We start from the raw sequence: 13,218 nt of genomic DNA, 5'->3' as shown, positions 1-13,218 counted from the left end.
GCTGCCCTGTCCTCTCACAGAGGTGGGCTGGATGGGGTTTGCCTGTGGGCTATGGATAAATATGGCTATTATTTCACAAGAAGACTCAGAGTATTAACATTGCTGTGCCTTTGTAAAGATAAAGTAGCCTGGCAGAGTGGCGGAAGAGCTGTTAACATGACAGGAGAACCCAGGGAGCCAGCCCTGTCTCTGTTACTTACACTCACCTTGGCATTTCCTCTCTCATCTCATCAGAAGCTGCTTGCTGTCCCAACTTGCCAATTTGGTTGTGAGGAACAAGTGAAATGATCTGTGTTTTGAATACCATAAAGCATGATACGACTGCAATAAAAGTGTATTGATTATTCCATGTTGATTGTATTCTGGACACTACCCTCAATCACTAAGTGGATGCTGTAATCTGAATGTGTCTCCCAAATTTCTGTATTGGAAACTTACTCTGCAGTACAACAGTGTTGGGAGATGGATCCCTTTGGGAGGTGTTTAGGTCATGAGGCTCTGCCCTCGGGAATGGATTAATGCTGTTATAAAAAGGCCTGAGGGAGAGAGTTTGGTCTTTTTGCCCTTCTGCCATGCGGGGACACAGCATTTCTTCCCTCTGGAACATGCAGGATTCAAGGTGAGATCTTAGAAGCAGAGAGCAGCCCGGCCGGATGCAGTGGCTCATGCCTGTAATCCCAGCACTTTGGGAGGCTGAGGCAGGTGGATCACGAGGTCAAGAGATCAAGACTATCCTGACCAACATGGTGAAACCCCATCTCTACTAAACATACAAAAATTAGCTGGGCATGGTGGCGCACACCTGTAGTCCCAGCTACTCGGGAGGCTGAGGCAGGAGAATCGCTTGAACCCGGGAGGCAGAGGTTGCAGTGAGCCGAGATTGCGCCACTGCACTCCAGCCTGGCAACAGAGCGAGACTCCATCTCAAACAAAAAGAAGCAGAGAGCAGCCCTCACCAGAAACCAGCACCTTGATCTTGGACTTCCAGCCTCCAGAACTGTGAAGAGTAAATTTCTGTTGTTTATAAATTACCCAGTCTATAGTATTCTGTTATAGCAACACAAACAGACTAAGATGGTGGATTGTCACATTTTTATCTTCAAAACAACCATTGGAGATACTACTACTCTTGCCATTTTGCACATGTGTAAACTGAGGCTGAGAGAGATGTGTGGCCGTGATCGTGCATCTTACTTGCTGGTCAGTGGTAGACATAAGGTTCAAATTCAGTCTGGGTGAATGCAGAGCCCACGTTTATGTATTGTGCAGTCTCTAGGGTGCTAATAACACTCTGTGTATCGTCATCTGGAGCAGTGATTCTCAACCAGAGCTTGTGTTACCCCCAGGGGACATTGGCAGAGTCTGGAGTTATTTTTTGTTTGTCATAACTGGGGGCAGGACAAGAGTGCTACTGGCACCAACTGGGTAGAAGCCAGGGAGGCTGCTGAACATCCGAGAAAGCCCAGGACAGTTCCCACTGCAAAGAATCATACAGCTCAACGTTTCAGTAGCACTGAGGTTAGGAGTAACAGTTTTTCCTGTTTAATCTGTGGATTTACGGTGTTAGATTTGTTTCATTTAATCATTCTTTTTTCTTTTCTTTTTTTTGAGACAGAGTCTTGCTCCATTGCCAGGCTGGAGTGCAGTGGCATCTCGGCTCACTGCAACCTCTGCCCCCCAGGTTCAAGCTGTTCTCTTGCCTCAGCCTCCCCAGTAGCTGGGACTACAGGCGCGTGCCACCACGCCCAGCTGATTTTTGTGTTTTTAGTAGAGATGGGATTGTTGGTCAGGATGGTCTTGATCTCTTGACCTCGTGATCCACCAGCCTCAGCCTCCCAAAGTGCTGGGATTACAGGCGTGAGCCACGCACCCGGCCAATCATTCTTTTTTCTTAACCTTGTTACTCAGTAGTAATTTGTGATTTCTTAGAATTTGAAAATATAGGCAGAATACTTGTAATGAGTGTTTTCAAAGGTACCTTTTCCCTTGTTTTTTGCTATTTAGTTTCATTGATAAAATTTGCTTGTACATTTCTATGGAAAAAGAAAAATTAGAAACATTTTTGCTGTTGAAACTACCAGAGGTCACTTCGAGTGAGGGAGGATTTGTAGGAGCTTCCAATCTGAAACCCTTTTAAATGCCGTTTATTTATTTGTTTATTTTGAGACATCATCTCGCTCTGTCGCCCAGCCTGGAGTGCAGTGGTGTGATCTCTGCTCACTGCAACTTCCGCCTCCCAGGTTCAAGCCATTCTCCTGCCTCAGTGTCTCGAGTAGCTGGGATTACAGGCGCCCGTCACCACGCCCGGCTAATTTTTGTATTTTTAGTAGAGATGGGGTTGTGCCAGTTGGCCAAGCTTGTCTCGAACTCCTGACCTCAAGTAATCCGCCTGCCTTGGCCTCCAAAAGTGCTGAGATTACAGGCGTGAGCCACTGTGCCAGGTCTGAAATGCTGTTTACTTGTACTAAAAGTCAAGACAGTACAAACTGATGAGGTGCCTGAAACTACTTTTTCAAAATGTTATTTTAGTTAAGTACGTAACAACTCGGAATAAGTTAAGATGGTTTCAAGTTTGCAAGGAAGTATTTGCAACCTATTTTAGTACAGATTGAGTATCCCTAATCTGAAAATTCAAACTCAACAATGCTGACATGATGCTCAAAGGAAATGCTCTTTGGAGCATTTTGGATTTTGGATTTTTGAATTAGGGATGTTCAGCCAGTATAATGCAGATATTCCCAAATCTGGAATACCTCTGGTCCCAAGCACTTTGAATAAGGGATACTCAACCTGTAATTAGGAATAAAAGATAATTTTTAAAGGTGTGCATTTCAAAGAGTATGGAAAGTTTCCAGCAGGGTGTGAATATTTTCCTTACACTCGAATTTATGGGATATATTCTGTGAAGCCTTGCTTCCTACAAGGGTTGAGCCCTGTGGAAGCAGCAGCAGATGGATCCCCAAGCCTGACTCTAGTGTGCTGCTTCCTCCGTTGACAATGTGTCTGTCCTTGAAAAGTTGTTTGAGTTCTTATCTTTAGCTTAGTCCCTTTTGCATGCTTTTCTCTGACACTGGCTAGACTGCACACTAAGAGGATTATAAATACAGTTTTCCCCAAAAACATTTTATTATGAAAAGGTTCAGAATTACTGAGAAGTTGAAAGGATTATGCAGTAAACAGTCACATACACTATCACTTAGATTCTGTAGTTAACATTTTGCTATATTTCTTCTCCCACATATCCATCCACCAGCTCATCTTTTTAAAATTAATTAATTATTTATTTTTATTGTACTTTTAAGTTCTGGGATACGTGTGCAGAACGTGCAGGTTTGTTACACAGGCATACAAGTGCCATGGTGGTTTGCTGCACACATCAACCCGTCATCTACATTAGGTATTTCTCCTAATGCTATTCTTCCCCTACTCCCCCACCCCCGACAGGCCCCAGTGTGTTATGTTCCCTTCCCTGTGTCCATGTGTTCTTATTGTTCAACTCCCACTTATGAGTGAGAACATGTGGTGTCTGGTTTTCTGTTCCTGTGTTAGTTTGCTGAGAATGGTTTCTAGCTTCATCCATGTCCCTGCAAAGGACATGAACTCATCCTTTTTTATGGCTGCATAGTATTCCATGGTGTATCTGTGCCACATTTTCTTTATCCAGTCTATCATTGATGGGCATTTGGATTGGTTCCAAGTCTTTGCTATTGTGAACAGTGCCGCAGTAAACATACGTGTGCATGTGTCTTTATAGCAGCATGATTTATATTCCTTTGGGTGTATACCAAGTAATGGGATGGCTGGGTCAAATGGTATTTCTAGTTCTAGATCCTTGAGGAATTGCCACACTGTCTTCTACAATGGTTGAACTAATTTACACTCCCACCAACAGTGTAAAAGCGTTCCTATTTCTCCACATCCTCTCCAGCATCTGTTGTTTCCTGACTTTTTAATGATTGCCATTCTTTTGTTGTTGTTGTTATTAGTTATACTTTAAGTTCTAGGGTACATGTGCACAATGTGCAGGTTTGTTACGTATGTATACATGTGCCATGTCGGTGTGCTGCACCCATTAACTCGTCATTTACATTAGGTATATCTCCTAATGCTATCCCTCCCCCCTCCCCCCACCCCACAACAGGCCCCGGTGTGTGATGTTCCCCTTCCTGTGTCCATGTGTTCTCATTGTTCAATTCCCACCTATGAGTGAGAACATGCAGTGTTTGGTTTTCTGACCTTGTGATAGTTTGCTGAGAATGATGGTTTTCAGCTTCATCCATGTTCCTACAAAGGACATGAACTCATCCTTTATTATGGCTGCGTAGTATTCCATGGTGTATATGTGCCACGTTTTCTTATTCCAGTCTATCACTGATGGACATTTGGGTTGGTTCCAAGTCTTTGCTATTGTGAATAGTGCTGCAGTAAACATATGTGTGCATGTGTCTTTATAGTAGCATGAATTATAATCCTTTGGGTATATACCCAGTAATGCGATTGCTGGGTCAAATGTATTTCTAATTCTAGATCCTTGAGGAATTGCCACACTGTCTTCCACAATGGTTGAACTAGTTTACACTCCCACCAACAGTATAAAAGTGTTCCTATTTCTCCACATCCTCTCCAGCACCTGTTGTTTCCTGACTTTTTAATGATCACCATTCTGCCTGGTGTGGGATGGTATCTCATTGTGGTTTTGATTTGCATTTCTCTGATGACCAGTGATGATGAGCATTTTTTCATGTGTCTGTTGGCTGTATAAATGTCTTCTTTTGGGAAGTGTCTGTTCATATCCTTTGCCCTCTTTTTGATGGGGTTGTTTGTTTTTTTCTTGTAAATTTGTTCAAGTTCTTTGTAGATTCTGGATATTAGCCCTTTGACAGATGGGTAGATTAAAAAATTTTCTCCCATTCTGTAGGTTGCCTGTTCACTCTGATGGTAATTTATTTTGCTGTGCAGAGGCTCTTTAGTTTAATTAGATCCCATTTATCTATTTTGGCTTTTCTTGCCATTGCTTTTGGTGTTTTAGTCATGAAGTCCTTGCCCATGCCTATGTCCTGAATGGTATTGCCTAGGTTTTCTTCTAGGGTTTTTATGGCTTTAGGTCTAACATTTAAGTCTTTAATCCATCTTGAATTAATTTTCGAATAAGGTGTAAGGAAGGGATCCAGTTTCAGCTTTCTACATATGGCTAGCCAGTTTTCCCAGCACCATTTATTAAATAGGGAATCCTTTCCCCATTTCTTTTTTTGTCAGATTTATCGGAGATCAGATGGTTGTAGATGTGTGGTGTTATTTCTGAGGCCTCTGTTATGTTCCATTGGTCTGTATGTCTGTTTTGGTACCAGTACCATTCCGTTTGTAGCCTTGTAGTATAGTTTGAAGTCAGGTAGCATGATGCCTCCAGCTTTGTTCTTTTTGCTTAGGATTGTCTTGGCAATGCAGTCTCTTTTTTTGGTTCCATATGAACTTTAAGGTAGTTTTTTCCATTTCTGTGAAGAAAGTCATTGGTAGCTTGATGGGGATGGCATTGAATCTGTAAATTACCTTGGGCAGTATGGCCATTTTCACGATATTGATTCTTCCTATCCATGAGCATGGAACGTTCTTCCATTTGTTTGTGTCCTCTTTTATTTCGTTGAGCAGTGGTTTGTAGTTCTCCTTGAAGAGGTCCTTCACATCCCTTGTAAGTTGGGTTCCTAGACATTTCATTCTCTTTGTAGCAATTGTAAATGAGAGTTCACTCATGATTTGGCTCTCTGTTTGTCTGTTATTGGTGTATAGGAATGCTTGTGATTTTTGCACATTGATTTTGTATCCTGAGACTTTGCTGAAGTTGCTTATCAGCTTAAGGAGATTTTGGGCTGAGACGATGGGGTTTTCTAAATATACAATCATGTCATCTGCAAACAGGGACAATTTGACTTCCTCTTTTCCTAATTGAATACCCTTTATTTCTTTCTCTTGCCTGATTGCCCTGGCCAGGACTTCCACCACTATGTTGAATAGGAGTGGTGAGAGAGGGCATCCCTGTCTTGTGCCAGTTTTCAAAGGGAATGCTTCCAGTTTTTGCCCATTCACTATGATATTGGCTGTGGGTTTGTCATAAATAGCTCTTATTATTTTGAGATATATTCCATCAATACCTAGTTTATTGAGAGTTTTTAGCATGAAGGGCTGTTGAATTTTGTCAAAGGCCTTTTCTGCATCTATTGAGATAATTATGTGACTTTTGTCGTTGGTTCTGTTTATGTGATGGATTACATTTATTGATTTGCATATGTTGAACCAGCCTTGCATTCCAGGGATGAAGCTAACTTGATTGTGGTGGATAAGCTTTTTGATGTGCTGCTGGATTCGGTTTGCCAGTATTTTATTGGAGGATTTTCCCATCGATGTTCATCAGAGATACTGGATTAAAATTCTCTTTTTTTGTTGTGTCTCTGGCAGGCTTTGGTATCAGGATGATGCTGGCTTCATAAAATGAGTTAGGGAGGATTCTCTTTTTTTCTATTGATTGGAATAGTTTCAGAAGAAATGGTACCAGCTCCTCTTTGTACTTCTGGTAGAATTCAGCTGTGAATCCGTCTGGTCCTGGACTTTTTTTGGTTGGTAGGCTATTATTGCCTCAATTTTAGAGCCTGTTATTGGTCTATTCAGAGATTCAACTTCTTCCTGGTTTAGTCTTGGGAGGATGTATGTGTCCAGAAATTTACCATTTCTTCTAGATTTTCTAGTTTATTTGTGTAGAGGTGTTTATATTATTCTCTGATGGTAGTTTGTATTTCTGTGGGATCAGTGGTGATATCCCCTTTACCATTGTTTATTGCATCTATTTGATTCTTCTCTCTTTTCTTCTTTGTTAGTCTTGCTAGCAGTCTATCAATTTTGTTGATCTTTTTAAAAAACCAGCTCCTGGATTCATTGATTTTTTTGAAGGTTTTTTTGTGTCTCTATCTCCTTCAGTTCTGCTCCGATCTTCATTATTTCTTGCCTTCTGCTAGCTTTTGAATGTGTTTGCTCTTGCTTCTGTAGTTCTTTTAATTGTGATGTTAGGGTGGGCATTTAGTGCTATAAATTTCCCTCTATACACTGATTTAAATGTGTCCCAGAGATTCTGGTACGTTGTGTCTTTGTTCTCTTTGGTTTCAAAGAACATCTTTATTTCTGCCTTCATTTCGTTATTTACCTGGTAGTCATTCAGGAGCAGGTTGTTCAGTTTCCATATAGTTGTGCGGTTTTGAGTGAGTTTCTTAATCCCGAGTTCTAATTTGATTGCACTGTGGTCTGAGAGACAGTTTGTTGTGATTTCTGTTCTTTTACATTTGCTGAGGAGTGTTTTACTTCCAACTATGTGGTCAGTTTTGGAATAAGTGTGATGTGGTGCTGAGAAGAATGTATATTCTGTTGATTTGGGTTGGAGAGTTCTGTAGATGTCTATTAGGTCCTCTTGGTGCAGAGCTGAGTTCAAGTCCTGGATATCCTTGTTAACCTGCTGCCTTGTTGATGCGTCTAATATTGACAGTGGGGTGTTAAAGTCTCCCAATTATTATTGTTTGGGAGTCTAAGTCTCTTTGTAGGTCTCTGAGGACTTGCTTTATGAATCTGGGTGCTCCTGTATTAGTTGCATATATATTTAGGATAGTTAGCTGCTCTTGTTGAATTGATCCCTTATGATTATATAATGGCTTTCTTTGTCTCTTTTGATCTTTGTTCGTTTAAAGTCTGTTTTATCAGAGACTAGGATTGCAACCCCTGCTTTTTTTTTGCTTTCCTTTTGCTTGGTAGATCTTCCTTCATCCCTTTATTTTGAGCCTATGTGTGTCTCTGCACGTGAGATGGGTCTCCTGAATATAGCACACTGATGGTTCTTGACTCTTTATCCAATTTGCCAGTCTGTGTCTTTTAACTGGGGCATTTAAATGGCCCATTTACATTTGAGGTTAATATTGTTATGTGTGAATTTAATCCTGTCATTATGATGTTAGCTGGTTATTTTGCCCGTTAGTTGATGTAGTTTCTTCCTAGCATCGATGGTCTTTACAATTTGGCATGTTTTTGCAGCGGCTAGTACCAGTTGTTCCTTTCCATGTTTAGTGCTTCCTTCAGGAGCTCTTGTAAGGCAGGCCTGGTGGTGACAAAATCTCTCAGCGTTTGCTTGTCTGTAAAAGATTTTATTTCTCCTTCACTTATGAAGCTTAGTTTGGCTGGATATGAAATTCTGGGTTGAAAATTCTTTCCTTTAGTGTGTTGAATATTGGCCCCCACTCTCTTCTGGCTTGTAGAGTTTCTGCTGAGAGATCAGCCAATAGTCTGATGGGCTTCCCTTTGTAGGTAACCCGACCTTTGTCTCTGGCTGCCCTTAACATTTTTTCCTTTATTCCAACCTTGGTGAATCTGACAATTATGTGCCTTGGGGTTGCTCTCCTCGAGGAGTATCTTTGTGGTGTTCTCTGTATTTCCTGAATTTGAATGTTGGGCTGCTTTGCTAGGTGGGGAAGTTCTCCTGGATAATATCCTGCAGAGTGTTTTCCAGCTTGGTTCCATTCTCCCTGTCACTTTCAGGTACACCAGTCAGATGTAGATTTGATGTTTTCACATAGTCCCATATTTCTTGGAGGCTTTGTTTGTTTCTTTTTACTTTTTACTCTAAACTTCTCTTCCCGCTTTATTTCATTCATTTGATCTTCAGTCACTGATACCCTTTCGTACCACTTGATCGAATCGGCTATTGAAGCTTGTGCATGCGTCACATAGTTCTTGTGCCATGTTTTTCAGCTCCATCAGGTCATTTAAGGTCTTCTCTACATTGTTTATTCTAGTTAGCCATTCGTCTAATCTTTTTCCAAAGTTTTTAGCTTCCTTGCGATGGGTTCGAACATTCTCCTTTAGCTCGGAGAAGTTTGTTATTACCGACCTTCTGAAGCCTACTTCTGTCAGCTCGTCAAAGTCGTTCTCCATCCAGCTTTGTTCCGTTGCTGGTGAGGAGCTGTGATCTTTTGGAGGAGAAGAGGTGCTCTGGTTTTTAGAATTTTCAGCTTTTCTGCTCTGGTTTCTCCCCATCTTTGTGGTTTTATCTACCTTTGGTCTTCTTTGATGCTGGTGATCTACAGATGGGGTTTTGGTGTGGATGTCCTTTTTGTTGATGTTGATGCTATTCCTTTCTGTTTGTTAGTTTTTCTTCTGAGAGTCAGGTCCCTCAGCTGCAGGTCTGTTGGAGTTTGCTGGAGGTACACTCCAGATCCTGTTTGCCTGGGTATCACCAGCGGAGGCTGCAGAACAACAAATATTGCTGCCTGATCCTTCCTCTGGCAGCTTTGTCCCAGAGGGGCACCAGCCTGTATGAGGTGTCATTCGGCCCCTGCTGGGAGGTGTCTCCCAGCTAGGCTACACGGGGGTCAGGGACCCACTTGAGGAGGCAGTCTGTCCGTTCTCAGAGCTCAAACACCATGCTGGGAGAACCACTGCTCTCTTCAGAGCTGTCAGACGGGGACGTTTAAGTCTGGAGAAGTTTCTGCTGCCTTTTGTTCAGCTATGCCCTGCTGCTAGAGGTGGGCTCTATAGAGGGTGTAGGCATTGCAGAGCTGGGGTGGGCTCCACCCAGTTCGAGCTTCCCTGGCTGCTTTGTTTACCTACTCAAGCCTCAGCAATGGCGGACGCCCCTCCCCCTGTCAGGCTACTGCCTTACAGGTGGATCTCAGACTGCTGTGATCCAGCAGTCTCCTGATGTGCCGTTTGCTAGGAGTGTTGGAAAAGCACAGTATTTGGGCGAGATTGTCCCGATTTTCCAGGTACAGTCTGTCACGGCTTCCGTTGGCTAGGAAAGGGAAATTCCCCGACCCCTTGCACTTCCCAGGTGAGGCAACGCCCTGCCCTGCTTCAGCTCACCCTCTGTGGGCTGCACCCACTGTCCAACCAGTTCCGGTGAGATGAATCAGCTACCTCAGTTGGAAATGCAGAAATCACCATCTTCTCCGTCAGTCACGCTGGGAGCTGCAGACTGGAGCTGTTCCTATTCAGCCATCTTGGAATGGAGTCTCTAATGATCGCCATTCTAACGCATGAGATGGTATCTCATTGTGGTTTTATTTGCTTTTTTTTTGAGACGGAGTCTTGCTCTGTTGCCCAGGCTGGAGTGCAGTGGCACAATCTCGGCTTACTGCAACCTCCGCCTCCCAGGTTCAAGCAATTCTCCTGCCTGTGAGCCTCCCAAGTAGCTGAGACTACAAGCGCATGCCACCACGCCCAGCTAATTTTTTGTATTTTTTTTTTTTTAGTAGAAAAGGGGTTTCACCATGTTAGCCAGGATGGTCTCGATCTCCTGATCTCGTGATCTGCCCACCTTGGCCTCCCAAAGTGCTGGGATTACAGGTGTGAGCCACCGTGCCTGGTCGATTTGCATTTCTCTAATAACCAGTAATGATGAGCTTTTTTTCACGTTTGTTGGCGGCATAAATGTCTTCTTTTGAGAAGTGTCTGTTCACATCCTTTGCCCACTTTTTGATGGGGTTGCTTGTTTTTTTTCTTGTAAATTTGTTCAAGTTCTTTGCAGATTCTGGATATCAGCCCTCTGTCAGATGGATAGATTGCAAAAATATTCTCCCATTCTGTAGGTTGCCTGTTCACTCTAATAGTTTCTTTTGCTGTGCAGAAGCTCTTTAGTTTAATTAGATCCCATTTGTGAATTTTGGCTTTTGTTGCCATTGTTTTTGGTGTTTAGTCATGAAGTCTTTGCCCATGCCTGTGTCCTGAAGGTATTGCCTAGGTTTTCTTCTAGAGTTTTTGTGCTTTTATGTCTTACGTTTAAGTCTTTAATCCATCTTCAGTTAATTTTTGTGTAAGTTGTAAGGAAGGGCTCCAGTTTCAGTTTTCTGCATATGGCTAGCCAGTTTTCCCAACACCATTTATTAAATAGGGAGTCCTTTCCCCATTTCTTGTTTTGTCAGGTTTGTCAAAGATCAGATGGTTGTAGATGTGTGGTGTTATTTTTGAGGCCTCTGTTATGTTCCATTGGTCTGTATATCTGTTTTGGTACCAGTACCATGCCGTTTTGGTTACTGTAGCCTTGTAGTATAGTTTGAAGTCAGGTGGCGTGATGTCTCCAGCTTTGTTCATTTTGCCTAGAATTGTCTTGGCTATATGGGCTCTTTTTTGGTTCCATGTGAACTTTAAAGTAGTTTTTTTTTTTCTAATTCTGTGAAGAAAGTCAATGGTAGCTTGATGGGAACAGCATTGAATCTATAAATTACTTTGGGCAGTATGGCCATTTTCTCGATATTGAGTCTTCTATCCATGACCATGGAATGTTTTTCCATTTCTTTGTGTCTTCTCTTACTTCTTTGAGCAGTAGTTTGTAGTTCTCCTTGAAGAGGTCATTCACATCTGTTGTAAGTTTTATTCCTAGGTTTTTTATTCTCTTTGTAGCAATTGTGAATGAGAGCTTACTCATGATTTGGCCGTTTGTCTATTATTGGTGTATTATCGGTGAATGCTTGTGATTTTCACACATTGACTTTGTATCCTGAGACTGCTGCAGTTGCTTATCAGATTAAGGAGATTTTAGACTGAGATGATGGGGTTTTCTAAATATACAATCATGTCATCTGCAAAGAGAGACAATTTGACTTCTCTCTTCCTATTTGAATACGCTTTATTTCTTTGTCTTGCCTGATTGTCCTGGCCAAAACTTCCAATACTATGTTGAATAGGAGTGGTGAGAGAGGGCATCCAACCCCTTGCGCTTCCCAGGTAAGGCGACGCCCCACCCTGCTTCGGCTCACCCTCCATGGGCTGCACCCACTCTCTAACCAGTCCCAGTGAGATGAGCTGGGTACCTCAGTTGGAAATGTGGAAATCACCCGCCTTCAGTATTGATCTCGCTAGGAGCTGCAGACGAGAGCTGTTCCTATTTGGCCACCTTGCCAGCCAGCAGTTCATCTTTTTAGTGCATTTCAAAGTAAATTAAAAATATTTGAATATTTTACTCTATAAACTTCTTAATCAAGCATGTCTGTCCTAATCTTTGTATTATTCCTGTGTCATCTAAGCTTGGCTTTTGAAATAGTTAATTCTTAGCATATCAGAAGACAGATACTTTTGCAGCTCTTTGGTTTGTTTTTTCCTTAAGACAAAGTCTTGAATATACTGCTGGACTGGAAATGGGGAACTACTACCCAAAGTACACAAACATTTACATTTTTAATTGTATTAAATCTTTCTGAATTTTCTTCTCACTGTAATTCAGTGTTTCGCTTTCTGCTTAACATTAAAATAATTTTGGATATGTATATCTTTTAGATACCTTTGTCTGGATATGGAGGAACAAGCAATCTTATTTTGGAAGGCGTTAAAAAATTATCTGACAGTTACATGGTAACAGTGAATGGCTTAAAACCTGGCAAAGAAAGTAAAGTTGTTTTTTCTGTCCGCAACACTGGCTCCCGAGCAGCTTTTGTTAAAGCAGTAGGTTTTAAGGATTCTCAGAAAAAAGTTTTGCTGGATCCTAAAGTATTGAGGATTTTTCCAGATAAATTTGTACTCAAGGAAAGAACACAAGAAGTAAGTATAAAAGTTTCTGTGCTAAAAAATCAACTCATTTTAAAATTAAGTTAATGATTATGTATTTTAAAGCCAAAAGCTAAAATAATACTTGAAAATAATGTAGGAGTAGAAGTACTTATGTGATCTTGGAAATGCCATGCATATGCACTTGTGTCTGTGTCGAATTTTTAGGCTCATAAGATTGTTGAATCAGAATGAAGTTACTTAAAAATATTTAATATTTACTCCTGATTTTTTTTTCTTGGCATCAGGATGTTACTTTAATATATAATCCATCAGACAGAGGAATCAATAATAAAACTGTAACAGAACTATCAACTGTATACTTATTTGGTGGAGATGAAATTTCAAGACAGCAGTATCGCAGGTAGATTACTTAATCTTACACAATGTTGGGAACCATTCAGTAGAAATGATGAAGGCTTCTGTGGCTTGGGATTTGGAATTTTTAGAATATTTCACTATTTATTAGTGAGCTGGTAGATGAAAAATCTTGGTAGAATTTATGTGGGTGATGAGCTACCACAATGTGAGGAAAAAATACCCATAGGAAATTCATCTCCTATATTTCCTTAGAATGTGCCTTCTTTTCTAGATGAACGTATTGTTCCACTCTTCCCTTACTCAGTAGGTGCATCATACTTCATAATAGGACCA

The 13,218-nt window shown here is 41.4% G+C and overlaps 1 protein-coding gene across 17 annotated transcripts in view; it reads left to right on the top strand.

Annotated features, from left to right (window-relative positions):
* Positions 1 to 13,218, top strand: part of CEP192 (centrosomal protein 192) — a 130,067-nt gene that overhangs the window by 83,132 nt on the left and 33,717 nt on the right. For all 17 annotated transcript variants that reach the window (XM_063716812.1, XM_054537615.2, XM_063716817.1 and 14 more), the window contains 2 exons: positions 12,298 to 12,558; positions 12,813 to 12,928. In XM_063716812.1, coding sequence (XP_063572882.1) covers positions 12,298 to 12,558; positions 12,813 to 12,928 — 377 coding nt within the window. The remainder of the gene's footprint in view (positions 1 to 12,297; positions 12,559 to 12,812; positions 12,929 to 13,218) is intronic.

The sequence above is a fragment of the Pongo abelii genome, chromosome 17, assembly GCF_028885655.2.
Source record: "Pongo abelii isolate AG06213 chromosome 17, NHGRI_mPonAbe1-v2.0_pri, whole genome shotgun sequence".
Taxonomy (NCBI): Eukaryota; Metazoa; Chordata; class Mammalia; order Primates; family Hominidae; genus Pongo; species Pongo abelii.
Note: the sequence above shows the minus strand (reverse complement) of the source record. Positions and strands in the feature narration are given on the sequence as shown.